The sequence below is a fragment of the Podarcis raffonei genome, chromosome 8 (assembly GCF_027172205.1).
Source record: "Podarcis raffonei isolate rPodRaf1 chromosome 8, rPodRaf1.pri, whole genome shotgun sequence".
Classification (NCBI taxonomy): Eukaryota; Metazoa; Chordata; class Lepidosauria; order Squamata; family Lacertidae; genus Podarcis; species Podarcis raffonei.
Window position 1 is genome coordinate 90,003,921 of NC_070609.1, and position 23,809 is coordinate 90,027,729.

A 23,809-nucleotide genomic window follows, 5' to 3' on the forward strand; every position below is an offset into this window, starting at 1 on the left:
CAATGTGGCCATCTACAGCACATGAATTCAGGGTGAGCCATGAAAAAGAAGTTAGAACTGGACACTCCGAAGAAGCCAAGACTCATTGGAAAGCATCTTTGCTTTCCCCTGAGCCGTTTGAGGACCAGATGCCCACCCGACCTAAATACCGGGTGGCAGGTCCTCCATGGCAGCGTTCTTCTACCCCCTCAGTAACAACTGGCCTCCCTGGTGTGGTGCAGATCAGGAATCCTAATGGGCCAGGAGCAGCAGCACCCCAAAGACCATGCAATGGGGAATCAGCAGGCTCTTCACCTGGGACGGAATATGGACTAACATCCACACGCGTGTTGCCCAAATTGGAAACTACAAGCCAAGAACATTCAGGTTCAGAAAAGAGAGATCATAGCCCTACCTCCAAAGGGGACTCTCTGTCAGTGAGAAGAACAAGTCCTCCTCCTAAAGACCACACTTCATCAGCAATGGTGAGTCAACTGATGCAGACAAGGACCCCAAAGAGGACTGTGGCAAGTGAGGAAGGATCTGTTACTGCTGGCTCTTTCAATTTATCCACCATTTTGCTTTCTAGCAAACCAGCTTTAAAGGGACCCCAAAGCTCTTCTCCTTTGAGGAGAACAGAGCCTGTGATGAAGACTGAGAGCCCACCTACACAATTCTTGGAAACAGCCATGGAAACAAAACCTTCCTCTAAGCTTAAAGAAACCCTTGCAGAAGGGGAAATGACTGAACCAGCAAATGCCACAGAAGACATGTCCCTCCATGTGATGAACTTGGCAACAACTCCTACTTGGAAAGCCACAGCTGGCAGAAATGGGGCACAATCTCCCTCATTAGATATGGAACCAACAGGATTGCCCCAAGTTGCTGCTGAAGGGACGGCTCTGCTCCTGGCTACTGGCTCGCTAAAGTCTCCCAAACACATAAGAGGACAGCCTACCAGTAGCCAGCCCAGGAAAGAAACCATGACATCTATGGCAAAGATTCTTGCAGTGGACATGGTGTCAGCATCATCAGCATCCAGTACCAGTCCTCTAGACACAAGGGGAAACCAGGCGACCTTATTGACAGGTGCAAAAGAGGCTACAAGGAGATCTTCCAAGAAAAGTGGAGAAGCTGCTCTAGAGATCTATGCCAGCACAGCAGCTCCTGAATCGCACAAGACAGCTACAATTGGAGTTTCCACCCTGGGATCCCGTGAGGAGCATGCTGTAGCAACTAAAATCACACAATTCCAGCCTGAACATGGAACCCAAAGACCAGAGGTGGGGTATGAACACAGTAGCTTTCCTCTTGTAGGAATGGGAGATGGAGAGCTACAGGCTCCCTCTACAAAATTTCCCAGGCACTCCTCCAAGACCCAAATTGTAGTGAATCTGGAGGAAATGTCTGGAAACCATACAGAGAAAATGAAGTCCAAGGAAAATGGGGTGCCCCCTATAGACAACCCTAACTTCTCCCACCGTGTTGGCAAGAGGTCTTTAGCAGAGATAATGGCAACTCCAGCATCTCTGAGTGTTGCTCTGCCAGAGGAAATTGATCATGAATTTATAGGCCACATGGATGAGGCTTCCCCAGTTGAAAAAGTGGCAGACAAAGTGGAGGCAGCAGAACCATTGCCATTTGGAATGTCCAGGCTGTCCACTCTTCTCCAAGGGCTGCCTTCTGCTCTGAAAAAGGCAGGAAATAACCAAGTGGCCCCCCCAAGAACTGTGAAAGCTCCACAGCCTCTGACCACTTTTTGTCCCTTTGAGAAGAATTTGTGTGGCTGGGAGCAAAGCAGGGAGGATGACCTGGACTGGGTGCTTGAAGAGGGGCAGGATCAGCTCGTTAGGACTGGGGGAGGAGGAAGCCCCCCTGGAATGCCTTGCACAACCTCAGGTGGTAAGTGACTCCTGCGCTCTCATGCAGCTCCTGCTCCACTTTGGGGTCTTCTGAGTGGTGGGAGTTCAGGACAGACCAAAAGAAATGCTTAAGGGATTCACTGTAGCAGGATTGTGGTAGTGACCACCAATTTGGGCAGGTTTAAAAAAGGACAAATCCACGGAGGATAAGACCATTACTGACTACCGGCCATAGAAGGGCTATACGTTACCTGCGCTCTCAGTAAGTCTCTGGGTCCCAATTGCTAGGAGAACTCAAGTGAGAGAGTGCTTTTCACACAAGTGGGACTGGGTGCTGGACTATATGCACCTTTTGGTCAGATCCAGCAGGACTCTTAAATCAGGAGATGGTGGAGTTTCCATATCCGTTTCTACTTGAGCTCTCTTGGTGATGGCCAAACTCTGGCCCTCTGCAAGGACTATGACAAACACAGTGGGGTTTCCCCCCTGCACCTGACTCTGCTATCCTCTCTGGAGGGTCAGGAGAGCCCCATAACAGCATGTGGAGGGAGGATAGGAGAGGTTAATAATAATAATAATAATAATAATAATAATAATAGATACCTCGCCCTCCCCAGCCAAAACCGGGCTCAGAGCGGCTAACATCAAATGTATAACACATTAACATAAAACCAGGCAATCAATTAAAATATATCCTAAAATCAGATCAGGATCAGAATAAAATCCAATCAGATGGCAACCCCCAGATTAGTATTGGGAGCCTTAAGTGTTCACCAGGCCCATCTGTTTGTGCTGAACTTATATGGGCCTGTGAGAAAAATTCTATATGGCAAGTAGAAATCTGCTGATGAAGCAACTGGAAGTGTGTGGTGTTGAGTTCCTCCCTTTGCTGTGAGAAGCAGTTACTTCATTTTGCTTTGTGGCAGTGACCTCTGCTTTTGGGAACATTTTAATGATTGATGTCTCATTCTTCCTCCCATCCCATTTGCAGGTTGTCTTGAGTGGGGGGGTGGGTGGGGGGCTTCCCAACACCAGCTCCAGATTGTTAGTCTTATGTGAAGGGTCATGATGGTCCAAATTATACCTGTTTCATCTTTTCACCAGGTGGCTACCTTTCCCTGATGCCTTTGGCCCACAATTCCAGTCAAAAGGCTGTTCTGGTCAGTCCAGTTGTGCAGGGCATCAGGTGCCTCAAATTCTGGTACAGCCCAGGGGACCTTCTCATGAGTAAGTGGCTTCTGTATAAAAGGGAGTGTGTGTGGATGAGGCTGCCAGTAGGCGGCTGGCTTGTCTGTGTGCAACAGTTCTGGACTGCCAGCTGAGACCCTAATTCCCAATTTCCCAAAACTGGGTGACCCAGAGTTCTCTAAGGCCCTAGTGCTGATGAGGGATTTTACGTTTGGAATAAATGAAACACAAGCACCTTAGTCTGTAGGTAACCTGTTGCTGGCATCTATCTGTCTCAACAAACAACGGAGTGTGCCTCAGGGAGAAAGTAAAACTGCTGCGTTATCAGCACCAAAGTGATCTCCCTGGGGCACAATCCTAGGCGGTGTGTATGGAGGTCCTGGGCTATACAGACAACAAGGCCCTCATCTCAGCCTCACTGATGTGATCCAAATGGTTTCTGGAGTCGAACGGACTCCCAGAATGGATTAAGTTTGAGAACTAAGGTACCACTGTATAAAGACTGGCAGTGACTCTCCAGGGTTTCTGAAGGGGAACATTCCCAGACCTACCTGGAGGTGCCATCGGGGGCAAACCTGGGGTCTTTTGCAGAATTATCCACTTACAGTGGTACCTCAGGTTACAGATGCTTCAGGTTAGACTCCACTAACCCAGAAATAGTACCTCGGGTTAAGAACTTTGCTTCAGGATGAGAACAGAAATTGCACAGCAGCGGCATGGCGGCAGCGGCAGGACCCATTAGGTAAAGTGGTACCTCAGGTTAAGAACAGTTTCAGTTTAAGAACAGACCTCCGGAACGAATTAAGTTCTTAACCTGAGGTACCACAGTACTCTCCTACCTTCCCTGCCCCCCGTGAGTGAGTGCAGTTTCCCTTTTGACAATCCTGTTAGATTCCCCACTCCTAGTGTGCATTTTATCCAAACCTGGAAAAGACATTTATAGCTTAGTGTTGAACATTTGTGCCAAATCTCTGTGTGTTGAACTTTTAAAAATGCTATTTGGTGGCGGTTTATCATTCAGCGTGACGCCTGTTTCTGAGTGGCCTTCTCTTTGCAGGTGAAATCAACGTCTACATAAAGCTCCAGAATTCCTCTGAATGGCACAAAATGTGGTCTGTGAGGCGGAATCAAGGCACTGGCTGGCACCTGGCGGCTGTAGCCATTTCCAAGACTTGTGAGCTACAGGTAAGTATTTATGGTCTGCCTTCAAGACACAACTGGTTGGAATAGCTTAAGAAGACCCTTTATGGAAAGTGCATCTCTGGTAATGGCAGAGTCGATGTGAGCTGACAGGATGGTGGTTGCTTAGAAGACAAAAAGGTCCCAGAGTCCATAAATTCTAGACTTCAGCTGGTTAAGAAAAGTGTAAATATGTACTGGGATACAAACTAACTCTGAAAATGCTCTGGCAGGGCAGCCAGCTCTGTCCAGCTGTCCAGCTCTAAGGAAATCAGAGACTGAGTACTATGCTAAGTTGGTGAAAACTGGTGTGCCCCACTGTAACAATACTGATTTGGGTACAACTTGTGGAAAGTTAAAGGTAAAAGTAAAGAATGCTTTAGCTGAGATTCCTGCTTTGCAGGGGGTTGGGCTAGATGACACTTGGGTCCCTTCCAACGCTAAGATTCTATCATTCTATGACCCCTGGACAGTTAAGTCCAGTCAAACTTGAGCATGGAGTGTAGTGCTCAACTCTACTTTCAGGCCGGTGTTTGTCTGCAGACAGCTTTCTGGGTCATGTGGCCAGCATGACTAAACCGCTTCTGGTGCAATAGGACACCGTGACGAGTGCCAGAGCACATGGAAACACTGTTTACCTTCCTGCCACAGCAGTACCTATTTACTTGCTCTGGTATGCTTTTGAACTACTAGGTTGGCAGGAGTTGGGACAGAGCAATGGGAGCTCACTCCATCGCGTGGACTCAAACTGCCAACCTTCTGATTGGCAAGCCCAAGAGGCTTTGTGGTTTAGACCACAGCACCCTTGTGGAAAGTACTACAGAGTGTATACACTCACCATCATTGACCCAGGTGATTCTGACATCATTAGAAGCACACCAGAGCAAACCAGCGAGAAGCAGACATTGCTGAACTTTAAATTTTGTGTAATAATACTGGCTACAAATAAAAATAAATAAAACAAAAAACAAAAAACCTGCCAACCTAGCAGTTTGAAAGCACGTCAAAGTGCAAGTAGATAAATAGGTACCGCTCCGGCGGGAATGGCGTTTCCGTGCGCTGCTCTGGTTCGCCAGAAGTGGCTTAGTCATGCTGGCCACATGACCCGGAAGCTGTACCCTGGCTCCCTCGGCCAATAAAGCGAGGTGAGCACCGCAACCCCAGAGTCGGCCACGACTGGACCTAATGGTCAGGGGTCCCTTTACCTTTACCGTTACAAATAAAAATAAGGCCCTTTACCAAATCCTCAAAGCTCTTGTACGTATGCCCAGCAGGTAAAACAGTTGGGGATATGAGTAGATTTGAAAGGCAATCCCACTGGGAACATCTCCTGCTGAAGCTGCCTTGTGTTGCATGGGAACTGTACAAGACCTTCTGCAACAGAGCACTTTCCGGTGGCATCACACTCCTGGGGTGCTGTTAGCCCTGAATGAGATGAGAGGCTGCTGCTGATAGCGATGGCAACTTTCCTCCAAAGACAAAAAGCAGGGTTTTTTTGGGGGGGGGCGGTATTTTCTGCTGTTGTGTCAGTACTATAGTCAGGGCAAGGGTCTCAAACCCTGGGGAGTGAGAGGTGCTGCTGCAGAACTTTACGCTTAAGATGCACACGTTGCTGCATTCTGTTTGGCTCTTAATTCTAGGACTTTGAAAAGGTGCAGGCAGTTGAGCTTCTTCAGGTGGCTGAATGAAACTACAGACTCTGCTCTCTCTGCAGGTGGTGCTGGAAGGTGTCACCGGCCCCAGAGGAAGGCATAGTGCTGGGATTGATGATCTGCTTCTCTGCAGGAAGCCGTGTGGCCAATGTTACAGCAATACGACACGTTCCTTGTGCAACAAGTGAACAAAATAAACCTAAGTATTCTCCAATGTTGTGTTGAACACCGTTTATTAAAATCAGTTCAAGATCAGAATACAATGAAAAAATACAGAGCACATAATAAAAATAAGTGAAATCTGACAATCATGCAATATTGCATCACAGCACCATGGGAGTGACAAAGCATTTACAGGAAACTTAATCAAACATCTCTAAGTAGATAAATATGTCTGTACCAGAGGCCTAAAACCTATTGGCATCAATCAGATCTGTGTATTCCACAGTCAGAGTGCCACTGTAGAGAGTGCCTCTTGCTGCATATTGCACCATCGGCCACTGTGGGCCTCTCCACTTGGTTGCAAATATGGGGTGGTGTATAGGAGAGGAGACAATCTAGAAAATACTTAAGTGCTACATATAGGACATCTCCACATTGGCAGAACACTGATACAAAGTGAATATGGGGTGGAGGAAAGAAATTGGATTCAGTTGGCGTTTAAAGGCAACTCTCTTGAATGAACATTTTTGAAGCAATATGCAAACCAAAACACAGCTGTCCTTCAAAATTCACACTTGGAGTCTGCTGGGGAGAATGCTCTGTTACCACCTGTAGCTCTTTACAGAGGTCCTCCAGGTAGTGCCTGGGTGGAGGTGTTGAGAGTCTGGCTCTTAGCCTATGACGTGAAGCCTGTGGCATCAATCTATGATCTGCAGAGAAAGGAGCAAGTTACTCCTGGCGATGATTTGCTGCTGCCACTACATCCCTTTCCCACTTTACCAGAAACATTAGACTTGCTGTGTGTGCAGTTGGGGCTCTCAGAGGAGTGCACTGGAGCTGTGTCAGAAGTGATGCTTTTTATTGGGAGCTGGATGGACTTACTGGTCTGTTTGTTTGCCCTGGTTTTGCTGCCTTGCCCCTTCTTGGCAACCATTCTCCTCAGTGTAGCAATGCCTGGAGGAGCATGGAGGTTGGAACAGCACAGGGTGAGGTCCATGTGTCACAGAGGCCATTCTCTTGAGATCAATATTTCTGTGTAGCCTCAGCAAATGTGTGTGCAGGACCTTCCAAGCAGAGTTAGAGGGAGCTTTGTAGACAATAGAAGCTGGTCCATCAACCTCAGTCTGCCCTCAGCCAGACCTGACCTGCTTGCCTTTTCATCTACAACTAGGCCAGGGGGCAGCACCGGTTGTGAGCTCCCTCTTCTTCCTCTGTCTCAGTGTAGCACCTTGTGGAACTCGGCAGGAAGGAAAGGGGTGGGTGACAAAAGTAGGAGGAGTTGGCTCTGGCGCCACCTGCTGCTGGGCTCCCTGCCTTCTGCCCTAACAGTCCAAATAGGCACCAGCCACCACTGCTCGCTGGCCATGTAGTATTAGTAAAGTTATCACTTGCCCTTTTCCAGCAGGTCCTGTGGTTTCTAGTCAGGGGTCCAAGAGACTGGGTTTTTTGTCTCACCGCTTTCCTCAGGAAAACCAGCAGTTTACTGCTGAATCAGAAGAAATGTCAAATGGAAGTGTGGCTGGGGTTGGGGAGGGGAGAGGGCGTCCGTGCCGTTTGAAGGCTGGTAAAGAGCCATGAGCCTGGAGAGAGAGCTTTGGAGGAGGGGCCCAGCAATAGTTAGCATGTAACAGCAGATAAGTTCACTGAGTCACTGTTCCCCACTGATGAGATTTAAATTATAGTAATTATTTCTAAATTTGCATCTAAGCATAGCAAATGCAGCTTCTATGCAAATCTGTCCTCGTTCATCCTCTCTTTAGGTGATGCGTAAGTGGACACTCCAATGATGACGGGCATATATGGATATTATTTTAATGTTTGCCACATTTAGCTGCCTGAGGCAAAGGACAAGGTGGTGCCAACCCCCCATTTCTATGTACAGGATCCAATTGGACCAGCAGCTGAATTCCACTACCAACATTGGTATCGGGATAACATCTTCCATCATACCTGAGAGCAAACAGGTTTAGGGGGCCCTGGGGAAATGATTGGGAGGCTTCTAGTGCTGCTCTTGCATTTGCTGCCTGAGGCAGCTGACTCCCTCTGCCTAATGGCAGGACCACATCTGGGTGTTATTCTTACAATAATGTTAGGATGTGAGAGAGTGATTGGCTCCAAAAGTTGTTCATTGATCATCATAGCGGAATGGAGATTTGAACACCTGGGTCTTCTCCATTCAAGTCAAACACTCTTTTTTGACTGGTTCACAGAGCAAGGACAGAAGAGGGTGGATTTAGTGGACAGAGTAACTGAATCTCTTTTCAATGAGGCTCTCACAGGACAATCCATCTTCCTGGGGAGTCAGGGCCATTGTCAGCATCCTTGGGCGGTGGGCAGGGTTCTAGTGCTTGGGATCTGGGAGGCGTCCGCCATTTTAATTGCCCACAATGCCCTGGACATCAGGGACATTTAGGGTAATTAAAATGGCTGGCAGCTGTCACCAACCTCCAACGCGGCTGCTGCCAGTACTTAAGTCCCTTAAGGGGATTGCCAATGTAGAAGGAGACATCCCAGAGGATACTTGCTGAGGGTTCCCTCAAACCTAGAGCCAGCTCTGTGTGGCATGAATTCAAGGTGGGGTCCATGATTAGGCAGAGTGAAGCAGACACTTCAGGCAGCAGATGAGGGAGGGAAAAGAGACATGGTGGAGAACAGCTGTGTGCGCCATGAAGCCTGTCTGGCACATCCGAGAGCCTCCTGCCCAGAGTTTCAGTGGAAGACATTCAGCTGCCAACTTCTGTGGAGCAGGAGGGAGATGCCATCTTGTCATACACCTCAGGCACGAAAACAGTCGTTGGGAAGGGAGCCATTTTGAGTTTCCCCCTCATGCTCAAACCACACGTGACATGTTGGAATTTCTTCTTATTTTCAATTAATATCTCCCCCCTCCCCCAAAGTTGGAATCTAGAGTGGAGGGAGGGGCAGGGGAACAGGAAGGGTTGCATATCCACCCCCCTTTCACTGCTACTGATATGTCTGCCCCTGGGTAGGGTGGAAAAGAGGGGAATAGGTAAGTCCCATATTCCTCCCTATCAAAGACAGAAAAAGAGCCAAGAGGGGTAATTTGAAGCATTAAAAGCACCTGGTGGGGAAACCAGCCCTCCCACAAATTGAGTGGTGGTAGTGATGAAAGGGAACATATAGAGAGGTACCGGTACATGCATGACGTACTTTGGCACTCATTCTGGCTAGTGAACTCCTCAGCCAGCAGAGGGCGCTCCTGGGCCATTCTTCCCAGCCTATCTCCACATAAACTTTTCTTTTAAAAACAAGTTATATCTGATATTTTACCACAGTCATCGGCCACATATATTTGTGATGAGGAATTCCTGGGTTGCCTTTTTCCTTTTTAAATATGTTGGGATCCAGACGGGAGGGGTGGAGGCATTGTCAGGGTTGGCTCACTGTCTTCTCCATCATTTCTTTTGAAGCTGTTCTTTGCTCCTTGAGGGCGAAATATAAACCTGAAAAACGCACACCAAAGAACAAGGGATTCCTATTACGCTACAGGGCAGGGCCCAATACAGTTCTAGTTTTTAACCTGACCTGAGAGTAAGTCCCATTGAACTCAGGGGGGCTGGGGGCTGGCTTACCTCTGAGTAGACACGAGTAGGATTGCAGTGTTATCTCCATGGGGCAAAGGAGAGGCTTACCTCTCCCAGTTCCATGAATAGAAACCAACTAGCCTGGCAGTGGCAGTGCCCCCACTAACCCGCCCCCTGCCCCGCTGTAGATTGCCCACAACAGAGCTCTCTGCAGGGGCTGGACTCCTGCCTAGAGTATGGCATTGCCATTTTGCATACTGGGAGAGTAGTGTTGTCGTCTCTCGCTGACTAGATTGGATAGGCCAGCCTTCCCAACCTGATGCTCTGGACTACAGCTCCCATCATCTGCAGTTAGCATGGCCAATAGCCAAGGGTATTGGCAGCCGTAGGCCAAAGCACCTGGACAAATTAGGAATTGCTCTTCTTGTCTGCTTCTCTCCATGTTATTTCCTCAGGACTGTGGGAGGTAGCAGTCAAACACAGAGGTGTCTTACCCATAGAGGCTAGTGGCGCGGGGCGCCGGGGCGCCAAGTTCTGGAGGGCGCCAGGAAAGAGGCGGAGGCTGGACGCGGCGACTCCTGGCATCAGCTCTCTGCCCTAGCTCGCCTCCACCATGCCGCGCTGAAGCATTGCCACGCCCGGAGCCTCCGTCTGCCGTGGCACGAAGCGGCCAGCTGAGACAGGAGGTAGAAACCTCTTCCCCGCCGGAGGAGCCGCCCTCCAGTCGCTGTCCGCCTCCTCCAGCCCCGCTGGCAGTGCCATCCTCCCTAAAAAACCTCTGGGAAGCGGGGTGGAGGGAGCTTTGCACCACGGCGCCAGGTATGCTTAAGACGGCCCTGGTCTGTAGGAGTGCAAATATCCAGAGTGTGGGGTCAGGTGGGATTACTATGAGGAATTATAAAATATGCATCAAGCCATTGTGTCCACCATGAATGCATTGTGTTGACTGGGTTTGATACATTGACAATAATTTCTGACCAAATCCCACAACCCTCTGCACCTCTGGCCATTTCCTCTACTGCCCATTTCTCTTGCTTGACAAGGCACGTACACAGCCCAGTTGCTTTGCCAGGCATGCATCCTGGACCATAAAGATAGTGGGCAATCTTCTCTGATGTAGCTTTTCTGATATGTTCACCTTAGGATGTTAATCTTAGGGCCAGGAAACAGGTTTCACATAAAGGTGATAATGATCGCTGTCCTCCTGGCCATCCTTCTTATCATGTGTATTGATTGTTTATGACCTCCAGGGTTGCTGAATGCACTCCTTTGTAGTTTTCATTCATTTACCCAAAAGTATGCATGCCTAACTAGTGTTTGTAGTTTAACTTTGTCCCCATGTAGGGTTTGTTGAAATGCTCAGAAGAAATCTGATTGGTTCTTACAAACACTCTGTAAAAGTTCTTTTGTGAATAAAAACGACCTGGGCCGGAGGGTGGAGACAGAGATTATTATACGCACCCTTCCCAGAGTCTTGCTGGTTCAAGCATCTGTGTGTATTCTTATTAATCAGAGTTCAATCCTTCCTTTGCTTTGAGAAGGTCTCACTGGTCAAACATAACTATGCTTGAGTGCTTGTTAGTGCATGAAGGGGGAAAGATCTAGACTCAACTAGGTCACACCTTGTCTTCTCTGTGAGGGAGGAGGTGAAGCTGCCACGTAACTGACCAAGGAAGACGTGTCTAAGCAAGCAGCAAGCTTAGAGCAAGTGCTTGAAGCTATCTTTCTACCAAATAGTATTCTGCCTGTGTTCTCCTTGCTGCTGCTTGGATAAATGCATGAATCTGCCCTTTGGAATGTTTTGTAATTAATTCATTTTAAACTTACATAACTGCGTGTGGTCTGTTCATTGCAAAGGGGTAGATGAAGGGAGGCATAGAACTTTAATAAATAAATAATCTGGAGCACTTTAGAGCTTGAAATTAATAGCTGCAAATTTCTTCATGTGAATTTGTACCTTGGTGCTTTTAAATTGTGCTTCAATCCCTTTTTGGGCATTTGGGATTAGTCAGTAATATTTAGCACCTGAAAAGGACCATAGACTTGTTTGGCATCTGTTGCTTATTTTCTGATACATCAAATCTGAAGCAGCATAACCTGTCAAATACTGAATGTCGTCGTATGTTATCTGTCAAGTGGAATCAATTCTTTTTTTGAATAAATTTTATTAGAGTTTATAAAGAGAACTACAAAACAATACCAAATATCTTTTTTATCCAAGATTAATCTGAATAAAATAAAAACATAGAGGAAAAGAGGAAAAGGAGAGAAAAGAAAAGAGAGAAAACAATGAGACAGAAAATAACTTTAAAGAAGTTCCAATTCTTCGCTACATATAAACAAAAGTCCATTCATCGCAAGGTAATACCCAACAAAACTACTTTCTATGAACCAATATCAATCCCAAAATCCATATGTCATTGTTTCATTTTCTTTTTCACACAAACAGTCTATGAGAGGTTTCCAGTCTTTAGTAAATGTTTAATCAGAGAAAGGTCATTGTTAGCATGTCAATTTTGTCATCTCAGCTAAGTCCGTTAATTTTAACAACCATTCTTCCATTGCTGGTAATAATGCGTCTTTCCATCTTTGTGTATACAACAGTCTTGCCACTGTAATCATATACAGTGGTACCTAAGGTTAAGAACTTAATTTGTTCTGGAGGTCTCTTCTTAACCTGAAACTGTTCTTAAGCTGAGGTACCACTTCAGCTAATGGGGCCTCCCGCTGCCGCCATGCGATTTCTGTTCTCATCCTGAAGCAAAGTTCTTAGCCCGAGGTACTATTTCTGGGTTTGCAGAGTCTGTAACCTGAAGCGTATGTAACCCGAGGTACCAATGTATTGAAACAAAGTTCCATAGTCTTTTTCTAATTGTATATCCATGGCTGGACAGTGTTCCCGAAGCTACAAACATGAGTCTGACCAAACTGCGGAGGCAGTGGAAGACAGGAGTGTCTGGTGTGCTCTGGTCCATGGGGTCACGAAGAGTCGGACACGGCTAAACGACTAAACAACAACAACAAAGTCCAAGCAGGAAGAATTCTGGTTTCAGTTGGAAGTTAATCTTCATAATTTTCTGCATCAATCTACTACACTTGATAGTAGCCAAAAGGCTGAGAAGCGATAATTCTCTACATCAATCTATGTATTTGTAGCCATTTTTTTTTTCTTTTTTACATGTCCACCAAGCATGAGAAAATGTACCTTCTTGTTCTTTACATTTCCAACATGTATTTGGAATATTTTTATACATTCTGAATAATTTATTAGGAGTTAAATACCAACGGTATATCATTTTATTAAAAAAAAATTAAGTCATAACACAATGTATATTTTAACTCCTTTGTCCACATATGTTCCCATTGCTCCATTTGTATGTTAAATCCAACATTTTTTGCCCACTTTAAAATTATTAAATGTCACTACATGTTGGTAGTGCCCTTGCTGGTGTTAATACATGACAGGGCCTTTTGGGTGGTGGCTCCCCATTTGTGGAGTTCTCTCCCTGGCAAGGCGTGCCGGTCTCCCTCACTATTAAAGTTCAGGAAGAATTTTAAAACATGCCTGTTCACCTAGGCATTGGGTGGGTGAAAGATGATGTTCCCTGCCACCTTGGTGAGGCTATGTGATGGTTTAAAAATGCTTTTAGATGTTCCTAATGCTTTAAATGTCTTTACTTGTTTTATTTTTAATTGTGTTGCAATCAAATATCCAGAGAATAATGGGAATAATATTTCACATTTCACATTTTACATTTGTGGAAGAGAATTATGAGAATTTTGGGGAGCAAACTTCCTTTAACTCTAAGCGAGCCCTTTTGGCTGTGAGGCAAACAGTGTGTTCCTGACGAGGAAGGCAGAGGCATAAGAATTGGCAGACAAGCATCCTAACAGCTTCTTAATGGAAGTATTTAAACCTTGTTGTTTCTGCAAAAGACAGGCACTGCGCTCCAATCTGTTTGAAAGCCAATAATGGATGGGAATTTACCTCTTCGAATTCTCTGTCTCCAAAATATGAGGCAATGTGGTGAGATGAAGAGGATTTGGGTCTGGGAGACAAGCGGTTATGTTATCAATTTTGCGACCGCCAGCCTCCCAGCCCCCCATTTCCCTTTCTTCGGCCTTCCCTGTCCTCTTGGCTCCATTTATAATTGTAAGCTGTCTGGGGCAGAGACTGTCTGCCTTTCAGCGTCTGCACTTTACAGCACTTAGCACAAACAGGCTTCAATATCCCTGGGGACCTTTAATGATTATTATTACCATATTTCTGCTGTTCCCCAAACACTTCCTTTCTGCTTGATGGGGGAGAAAGTGGCTCTGACGAAAAGGTTGAGCCTGGCAGAATAATGCTGAGCTGTATCTAGAGGTTGTGGGCTCAGGTAATTTCCAATTCTCTTTATAATTCACTGTGAGGTAGGAAGAGGAGTCGCTTGCTTCTTCCCTCACTGCTGAAAAATTGTGATATCTGCTATGTAAATAAACATCCCCCTCTATTGTGTGTTTGATATCCACCAACTCAGAGAGAGTGCACAGGAATCTATTTGCCTTGTATATTTTCAACAGTTTAATTGCTCTTATCAGTCCAGCCTCCTCCTCACATGTACAAATGTTGTGCAGTGGAGAAGCAAACATGGAAAATTCAACATCCCTCCCTCCCCCCCCATGGTTACATTTCACAGGATTTGTATGCTTGTAGGGGCACATTTGTAACTAGAGTAAGCAATTAAAGGGAAACGGAAAACAAAATGTGAGGCCTCCTGCAGTGTCCATCAAGTTAGTTTGTGGATTTCAGACTTCCTTGTTCCACAGGTTCTGGAGATCTACTCTCACTCTTTGCCTCAGTCCCTTCTAGGCTGGCCAGGTGTCCTACATCACAGAGGACAGCCCTCTGTTTGAAGGAGTAGGTAGATTGGCATCTAGAGGCAGTGTGGGGTAGTGATTAGAGAGTTTGACAAGGACCTGGGAGAGCAGGGTTCAAATCGCCACTCAGCCGTGAAGCTCGCTAGACAACCTTGGGCCAGTCACTGCCTCTCAGCCTAACCTAATTCACAGGGACTGAGGGCTCATCCATACTTCTGCTTGTCCTGTGCCTACAAAGAGCAAGTCTGAGAGGTTTCCCCTTTCTCCACTCATTTCCCAGAGAAACTTTAGCTCTAAATTGGAGCAAACATCAATCCATGGAAAACCTGAATTGCTGTTTGCTCCAATTGAGCGCTAAAGAGCCGTTTTCCTCAGGGGAAAGCAGCAAGACAAGAGGAAGTGTGGATAGGCCCTAAATGACGGTGGGGAGAGCCATGTATGTTTCCTTGGAGGATATAAATGCAATAAAATAAATAAATTAGTATAAGTTCTCTAGCTGATTTCTGGTATCCCGGCACAGCTTTATGTCTGCCAACAGTTTAACAATGGCAAGGAAAATTGCAAAGAAAACCAACATCATGTGCCTTGGACCCACTAGGTCTCTATCATCCTTGGTGTTCCCTCACCTGTAAAATACGAGTATTATTGGCTGCCTGTGACCAGGCATTGACCAGTATTCCTGCAGCTTTGCAAGCTGGTCTTAGAGTTATTAGAGAAGTAAGTGAGTTACTGGTTTGCTCTTCTATATTCAGGTTTATATTCACTTTGCATTTGGCTCTAGCTGGTCCTATGCATTCTAGCAAAAAGGCAAAATCAGGGTTCAAAAAGCAAAAAAAACCGGACACATTTGGAGGTGGGAGTGGGGAGGAAGAAAAATAGTAGTAATAGTAAAGGTAAAGGTAAAGGGACCCCTGACCATTAGGTCCAGTCATGTCCGACTCTGGGGTTGCGACGCTCATCTCGCTTTATTGGCCGAGGGAGCCGGTGTACAGCTTCCGGGTCATGTGGCCAGCATGACTAAGCCGCTTCTGGCGAACCAGAGCAGCGCACGGAAACGCCGTTTCCCGCCGGAGCAGTACCTATTTATCTACTTGCACTTTGACGTGCTTTCAAACTGCTAGGTTGGCAGGAGCTGGGACCGAGCAACGGGAGCTCACCCCGTCGGATTCAAACCGCCAACCTTCTGATCAGCAAGCCCAAGAGGCTCAGTGGTTTAGACCACAGCGCCACCCGCATCCCTAGTAGTAATAGTAGGCACTGCCATTTTTGGTCTCCACTGCACTCTGCTGCCAGCCTGCCACCAGTGTCACCACCAGGCCCACACGCCTCTTTCCTGGCTCGAGCTGGCAGCGGCCGTGGCGTGCAAAGTGGCGGGAAACATGGACCGCTCGACCCCCCCTGATCGTGGGTAAGACGCTGGATGACCGGCCCATGCCTTGTCTGGCCACCGTCCCCCTGCGGGCCTCCGGAGTTTCCCTCCGTTTAGCCGGTGCGCCCAAGGGAGCTTGGGTGGTGGATGGGGCTGTGCCCAGCAGCAAGGGGCCCGGCATGCCTTGCCCGGCAGAGAGAGAGACCCCACATGTTGACCGGAGCTTGCACCCACCCAAGAACAGGACGCAAGAGACCCGGCAACGGTGTGGCACTCCCGCCTGCTGAGTCGATACTGGGTGGCTTTCGCCACCCACACAAGCCTGGGAGCTTCCTGCGCGTCAATGGGTGGGTGCCAATGGAGGAGCCACTGGCTCCCCAGGGAATGTGAGGCAGTGGAGGGCAGCACTCGCCCACCCTCTGCCTGCCCTGCCATTCTGGGCTCTGGCGTTTGCCTGCCCGACATCCTGCGTTGGCGGCATGGGCTAGGAGCAGCTCTGCATGGCATAGCCGCCGACACCACCCTCCAACCCTACTGTACCTGATCTTCCAATGGCTCTCTCCCTTCCGATGGATGCTCTGCATCCCATGGCCTCCGCATGCTCTCCTGTGGCCAAAGCGACTGCTCCACACGGCACATCCATTTCCAGGGCACAGGAAATGTCACTCCCCCCCCAAACCCAACTCCCCCCCACCAAATATTTCCTTTAAAATGCAAAAATATGCCCGGATGGCCATGTTGGCCCCCCAAAAGAGGGCATGTCCAGGAAAACCTGGACGTATGGCAACCCTAAGGCAAAATAGATTACACAAGTCTGGAGTTTGCTGCTCTGTGTTTTATTTGAATATCTGTCTGGTATCATGTTATCAATTCCTAAGAAGGGAGACCTTGAAATTGCTCAGCAGCAGCAGGCTGAGCAGGTGCACAGGTCACCCAGTCACTGGTAACATTAATTTCTATTATTATTTCTAAATTAGCCTATATACATATAAATTAGCATATGTAACTTTGATTGAAATCCATATCCCCACTGCCCCTGTTTTTGTGGTGATGTGTACATTGTTACCCTAGACTCTTCTCTCTGGACTTTCTCCCTTCTTCTCCCCTTCTTTTCACGGGGCTATTGCCTGTACTCGCCAGGGGGGCCAACTTGAACAAAATGGGGGGGCAGATAAGCCCTGCCCCACATAATCGATCACATGACATGGTGCACACACACCATTTGAATGACAATGCCCATCAACTTTGGGGAGAGCATCAAATATTTTGGGGGGGGGCAAGACCCCTTGGCCCCTGTAGTCGGCTCCTATGTTTCCCACTCTCCTTTCCCAAGACTCCTGCTCCCCTTGGCCCTCCCTCCACCCCCCTTGCCATCCCCAATGCCTCCATTCCTAGGGACCTCTTCTTCTCCAAGACAGTTCTGCCTTCCTGGCTCCTTTCCAATATCAGAGCAGGAATAGAGAATGTGCAGAGAGGAGGTGTGAGGTAAGCCAGCAGCTGGGGGTCTGAAGAGCTTGAAATCCCCCCCCATTAATCTTAGAAGTCCTTATCATTGGCTGGACTGGGCTCTGTGGTGGTCCACAGGTTACAAGTTCCATTGAAATTGTATTATAATTGCAAAAGTAGATGGCCATTTACTTGAGAAGCATTGTACTAAATTCTCACCCTGTTTTGTAAAGAGCATCCTTCCTGCTCTCTCTGTTTTTCTTTAAATAATAATAATTATTATTAAACAACCCAGTGCTGCAGTTCTTCAAAGTCCAGATCTCCCCATATCAAAGTTTCCAGAAGGGTAGATGAAACGCAGCAGGGCTCAGATGGAAAGCTTGCTGGTCTGAGTCATCATATACACAGCAGCTATCAGAGTAATTTAGTTACAGAGCAACCTGCATTGTAAAAAACACACTCGCAGGCCATGGTGGACTCTCCTGGCAGGAGGCTAGACAAAGACAGAAGAGTCAGCTGAGTAGCTGGAGGGACTCACTTGAAAGGAGGTGAGTGGCTCTTGCAGAACCCAGGACAGTCCTGACGGCTGCTAGATTGTGATTGTATGTGTGTATGTTTGCATGTTCTGCACACCCCTCTCTTGATTTCTTTCTCTCCCCTCCTGGAGCCCGACAAAAAGCTGAAAGACTGCATGACATCACATGTCAGAGATTCCTCGTGGAGAGAAAAACCCAACTCCTCCTGCAGCTCGTTTCAAAAGGCACTGGGAGGCTTGGTCTGTCCACGTCAAGCAAAGAGAGAGCGAGAGGCAGGCAGAGCGCAGTTTAGTCGCCAGGCTGCACAGATCTCTCAACTTTTCCAGCAGCGAAAAGGAAGAGAAGGAATAAAACTTCTTGGGTTATTCCGAGCCTACAGTTATCAGAAGTGCCTGGGCATTGGAGAAGCAAAAGACCCGGAGAGGGAGAGAAGGAGAGAGACATCGCTGTTGTGGACTGGAGGGAGTGGTGCTGTGAATTAGCAAAGAATTAGCATCCAGAGCAGTTTAGCATTACAGCAAGAGAAGCCGATGCTCCGGCTGGAAGAATCCCAGTATGGAAGAAGTACCGGCAACTCTGCCCTGGCAACTCTCTCCCTGAACTGCTGCTTCTCCTCTGACTCAGGTAACAATGGGGGGCTTCTGATCTGTAGACCCTCAGGCACATGTGAAACTGAGAAGGGGGGCCCCACATCCCACCTGGACCTGTAGGGCCACTCCTTCTAAATGATCATGGCTACCATGGGCGGTCATGACGGCTACAATATCCAAGCCACCGCCGCCATTGCAGCTGTCACCACCTTCCTCATCATCTTCACCATCTTTGGCAACATTCTGGTGATCATTGCTGTGCTGACCAGCAGGTCTCTGAAAGCCCCACAGAACCTTTTCCTGGTGTCCCTTGCGGCCGCAGACATCCTAGTGGCCACCCTCATCATCCCCTTCTCTCTTGCCAATGAGTTGATGGGCTACTGGTATTTCAGCAGGACATGGTGTAAAGCCTACCTGGCCTTGGATGTTCTCTTCTGCACAGCCTCCATCGTGCATCTCTGCGCCATCAGTCTGGACCGGTACTGGTCGGTGAGCCGAGCCATTGAGTACAACTCCAAGAGGACGCCTCGGAGAATCAAGTGCACCATCCTTGTGGTGTGGCTGATTGCGGCCGTCATCTCCTTGCCTCCGCTGGTCCTCAATGAAAACCCAAACAATGCCAAAGAGGATGCAAGGAGGTGTGAGCTGAATGAGGAGCCCTGGTACATCCTCTCCTCCAGCACCTGCTCTTTCTTTGCCCCCTGCGTCATTATGATCTTGGTGTATATTAGGATCTACTTCATAGCCAAGCGTCGAAACAAGCAGAGGACTCAGGCTAAGAAGCCCAAGACAAAGGCAGAAGAAGGGGTGCCCCAAATCATCGCTGTTCCATCTGTTGAAACCTCTCCCAAGCAGGACCAATCCAAGCCTCAGGGAGAAGGGGAGCCAAATGGACATCAGGTACCCACTCAGGAAAGTGACCAGCCAGAGACCCATTGCCTCTCTACTGAGAAGTTTTCTCTTGTAAGCCAGGAGGAGAAAGACCCAGAGCCAGCAACTGCCACCAGCCCTTCTCAGTCCCTGCCTGAGAAGAAGCCATCTTCAGAGTGCTTTCCCCCCAGCAGCATCAAGCGGGGCAATGGACCCCCCCAGAACTCCCCTCAGGGCATGGACACCTTGGCCACTGCGAGAGGGGAGGTCCTGCTGGTGAGAAGGGTGAAGACCCTCAGTGCCAACCCCTGGAAGAGGAAGACGCACCTCAACCGGGAGAAGAGGTTCACCTTTGTCCTGGCTGTGGTGATCGGGGTCTTTGTCATCTGTTGGTTCCCTTTCTTCTTCCTCTACAGCCTCCGGGCCATCTGTCCCCCAGAGCACTGTCCAATCCCAGATAGCACCTTTAAGTTTTTCTTCTGGATTGGCTACTGCAACAGCTCCTTGAACCCTGTCATATATACCATCTTCAATCAGGACTTTCGTAAGGCTTTTAGGAAGATTCTCTGCAGGCAGTGGACTCAGACTGCCTGGTAAGAGAGGCTGGGTGAGGGCAAGCAAGCAAGCAATTCAGAGTGCATGGGGACCCTTGTGGAAACAGAACTCATCATGCTATTTAAACTAAACAAGGAAAACTATATTTATTTGTTGGCTTTTGTGTTTGTAGAAAGGGGAGTGAGGTGAGTGCTGGATAGAAACTGGCTTTTCAGGCAGTCGATTTTAGTTCAGCTATCTCTGTCTGTGTGTGTATAATGCAGACCCACACCCATATGTTCCGCCAACATATTTTTTTTCACCGAAAGATTATGTGCCAATGCCAAATATCTTCTGATTAGTTGGGTCAAAGGAACCTTTCCCCCCTAAATCCTGTGGCTGAATGAGAGTGTGCTCAAGGGTTGCCAGCTTTGCAAACTACCCCTGTTGCTGTGCCTTTAACAGCAGCTTGATCTGCAGGGATTAGTAGGTGATAATGTTTTTGTCTCCATGCTGCAAAAAGCTTCCTGTGCGATTCCTGCAGACTAAGATGCTGTCAAGGCAAAGGAACAACCTTGGCAAATTTCCTCACCTCCTGACCACTTGGCAGCCTCCTGTGCCATCCAGGTAAGCCACAAAAAAGTAATCAGTTAAACAGCCTAAAACTAATCCATTTATATCTGTAAATGTTGAACATGCTTCAGAAGAAATCTGCAAAGTGTCTATTTCTCTGCTCAGGAATCTAGGACTGAAAATTCTCTTTCAGGGGCATGTTGGCAGCTATGAAGGCATGATAGTCAGGTTGCCAACTGGCCAAAATAAAATGGATGGGACTGCTCCTGTGCCTTTGACAGAAAATTTGTAAAAAGGTGTCGGCATGGAAATAGTGTTGCTCGCTAACGTCTGCACATTGAAATGCGGCTCTTAAAGGCACAGCGCAGGCAGGGTTGGAAGCAAAAGTTGGTGGTTAAAATGGTCTGATTTTTTTTTTAAAAAGGGTGATTTGAGCCAAATGTTGATGTTTGTTGTATTTGATTGCAACCAGCTATTGGGAAATTCCCTGGACGGTGCTTTTTGACATGGTAGGGTTGTTAACTTCTAAAAATCAGCTCTTCTCCTGTGCCTTTAAAGGCAAAATGATTTGGAGATATTTAGAAAGGCAAGCTTTTGTAGCTCTTTCGGTTCCACATCAAGAAAAACTTCAGCTGTTACATTTATGCAAGTTAAGCTGCTGTTAAAAGCACAAAAGCAGCCCTGTTTAAAAATAGCAGCAGCAAAGTAGCAACCTGGGTTGTTTTTATTGTGTTTCCTATTCCTTTGCCTCTGGAGTCCTCGCAGATTACGTCAAATATTTCTGCATTGGAGGTGGTTGGACTAGATGATCCTTGGGGTCTCTTCCAACTCTATGATTCTAAATTCTTCCCATGGAACATGTGCATGGAAGGGTAGGCCCTGGCTTCTAAATCAGGAAAGCAAAGTCCTCTAAGACACCAGATGCTTTTTGCTACTGTTTAGGGTTGGCAACTGACTCAGAAGAAAACTCCAGTCTGGTCTGTGTTTTGACCTTCAAGAGCAGCTTGATCTGTAGAAATCAACAGACGAAGTCCCCTTGAGCTATAGACTGCCTATTGCACACAGTTTAAAGGGCTATTGAAGGCACAGCCGAAGTAGCCCTTTGAGGAAGGGTCCAGGTGTGCAAAATTGGCCTGAGCTGTGTTAATGTGGAAGGAGGAAACACATTCGCACGTGGAGGTGGGCAGAAGAGGTGGGTTCCCGCAGCAGCACAAAGTCCAGCTTTGTTGGTATGGGTTTGTAGTAGTCCTATTGAAATTAATTGGCATGTCTAACTTAGGTCCATTAATTTCAATGGGTCTACACTGAGTAGAAGTTAGTTGGATGCAGACCTACATCCCCAAGGACTGCAGCATTGAATGGAAGCCTTTGACTGACTACTGCCCCCCAGTTAAAGAAATCATAGTTGATTAACTTATGAGTTTTAGTTGATCGCTTAACGAAGCTGCTATATGTATGAGAAAAGAACAAAGTGCTTTTTTTTTTGGAAAAGAATATACTTTCTTTGAGTTTGGAGCAGCTTTTTGGAAAACTTGTTGTCTTTCAGCGTTTGTTGGCTCTCCATTATCCAGGCTCCTGGGAACTGGAGGCCAACAAACTCAGGATGGCCACAGGTTCATCAACTTTGGTTAGTGGATGCCTGTGTGGATCACAGCAGACTCCATCATAAAGGCGGCCTTCTCCCTCTTCTCCCACACAGCCAAGAGCCTATCTAGTCCAGGATTCCATTTTCACAGTAGCTGGCCAGATGCCTGTGTGAAGCCTGCAAGCAGAACAAGAGTGTGAGAGCCCTTTCCACACTTGGGAGTCTCAGCTTTAAGTTTTATTCAGAAGCATCTTACCTCTGATAACGGAGGCAGAATATAGCTTTATTCTCATGAATTTATCTAATCCTCTTTTAAGGCTGCCCTCTGTGCCCTGGGTCTAGTCCTGGGTAGTTGATACCAGCTAAAGAGCATATATGTGAAAGAATGTTTTTTTGCCCTCCCAAGCATCACTTCGCGCTGGCCTACTTTGAAGTGCATTTGCCATTTTGCTTTTTATGTTTTGCCTGTGCTGAGCAGTTAGTTATCAGCAAACTTTTCTACCTCACTGATCACCCTTAATTCTTGATTGTTTATGAACAACTTAAGAAGCACAAATCCCACTTCCAGTCCTTGGGGTCTCCTTTCTATATCACTCCACAGGGAGAACTGTCCCTGTATTCCTGCTCAGCTTCCTGTTTTGTTCTGATCCAGAAGAGGTCCTCTCCTTCTTTACTATTGCTAAGCTTGCTAAGGAATCTTTGGTGACAGACTTCACAAAAATCCTTAGCAAAACTACACAATGTTGATGGCTCAAGCACCCCACCCTCTAAGCTTACTGACACTCTCAGAGAACTCTGAAAGGTTAGTGAGACTATTGCAGAAACCGTGCTGGTTTTGCTTCAGCAAGACTTACTGTACTCTTCTATATGCTTGCCAATTCTATCTCTAGTAATGCTCTCCCCCAGTTTTCCTGAAACAGATGTTAATTACCCAGATTCCCCCTGGATCCCTTTTGGAAAATTAGTGTTACAGTCTGAAATGGTGCTTGACACCTGCAGTATTTTTAAGTACTTACATTTAAATAATGTTTAAAATGTTAAATCTGCTGATCAGTTACATGGGGGACTCCTTTTAATCAATCAAAATGTTGTAATTAATCAGTCTGATTAATTTATTAGATGCCACAATCTGTCTTTAAAAAGTGCCGAGATCACTTGGGGAACAAAATGATGATTGCAATGAGATGTGTGTGTCTGTGTATAATACACACATTTGAAAAAATGAGGATGAAATTTCATTCTCTTTTCCCTCATCTACTCTGGAGGACAGAATGCCTCTCCTCAGGGTTGACCCAAGACATTTTGCTGCCTGAGACAAAGGAGAAGATGGGGTCCTCCCGCACTTCCACATGCAGAAGCCAAACAGGACTGGTAGCTGAATCTTACTTGAATATTGGCAGGACTATAGCCGGTTGTGTGGCTCACGCAGCTCTTGTCTCAAAAGGGGGCTCAGGAGGAACAGCCATGAGGCTGCCCCACTGCCCCCCAGTATCTGCCACCTGGGACAGTTTCCTAACTCTGCCTCATGGTCAGTGTCAATCTTGCCTTGCTTTTAGTTGATTAATCAAGGTCGTAGTCCTGTGCTGCCAGCCACGGCACAGCTCAGTGGAGGAAGAAGCCAGCCAAACCCGGGGGGACTTGTCTGGAGGCAGAGTCCTTATGCAAGGTCCGGTCCAGTCCAAAGGTCTGGAGTATCTCAGTTCACATAGTCAGACGATCTGGGGGTCAAGAAAGCTGAGGTTCTGAAGTCACGAGAAGCAAGAAGCAGCCCAGTCTGACCAGGAACAACAAATGTTTCCAGCAACTGGCTGAGGCTGGAAGTCCTGCTTAAGAAAGCTGGAGCCTGCTGGTTCTCCTCAGGAGCAAGAAGGCTGATCAG

General features: G+C 47.3%; 2 protein-coding genes and 1 long non-coding RNA gene across 4 annotated transcripts; all 3 read left to right on the forward strand.

Moving 5' to 3' along the window:
* Positions 1-1,293: 1,293 nt before the first annotated feature.
* Positions 1,294-6,048, forward strand: LOC128420365 (MAM and LDL-receptor class A domain-containing protein 1-like). Its single transcript, XM_053401964.1, has 4 exons — positions 1,294-1,881; positions 2,946-3,068; positions 4,087-4,214; positions 5,923-6,048. The coding sequence occupies exons 1-4, from the start codon at positions 1,299-1,301 to the stop codon at positions 6,046-6,048; spliced, it is 960 nt and encodes a 319-aa protein (XP_053257939.1). The 5' UTR covers positions 1,294-1,298.
* Positions 6,049-17,596: 11,548 nt separating this feature from the next.
* Positions 17,597-20,404, forward strand: LOC128420085 (uncharacterized). Of its 2 annotated transcripts, none has more exons than XR_008331965.1 (2): positions 17,597-17,790; positions 20,296-20,404. It is a non-coding gene; the product is annotated as an uncharacterized LOC128420085 (long non-coding RNA). The 2 variants fall into 2 exon arrangements; XR_008331966.1 differs by lacking the exon at positions 17,597-17,790 and adding an exon at positions 18,314-18,402.
* ADRA2B (adrenoceptor alpha 2B) lies at positions 18,402-20,404 on the forward strand. The gene has a single exon (XM_053401500.1). It carries the CDS (start codon positions 18,504-18,506, stop codon positions 19,833-19,835), a length of 1,332 nt encoding a protein of 443 aa, XP_053257475.1. The 5' UTR covers positions 18,402-18,503; the 3' UTR covers positions 19,836-20,404.
* Positions 20,405-23,809: the final 3,405 nt, after the last annotated feature.

Excerpts from the sequence above, each read along its gene's own strand:
- LOC128420365 (XM_053401964.1), top strand. The coding sequence starts at position 1,299 with ATGGGAGATGGAGAGCTACAGGCTCCCTCTACAAAATTTCCCAGGCAC. Across the intron at positions 1,882-2,945 it reads GCCTTGCACAACCTCAGGTG|GTGGCTACCTTTCCCTGATG; the intron begins GTAAGTGACTCC and ends TCTTTTCACCAG. Across the intron at positions 3,069-4,086 it reads CCCAGGGGACCTTCTCATGA|GTGAAATCAACGTCTACATA; the intron begins GTAAGTGGCTTC and ends TTCTCTTTGCAG.
- ADRA2B (XM_053401500.1), top strand. The coding sequence starts at position 18,504 with ATGATCATGGCTACCATGGGCGGTCATGACGGCTACAATATCCAAGCC.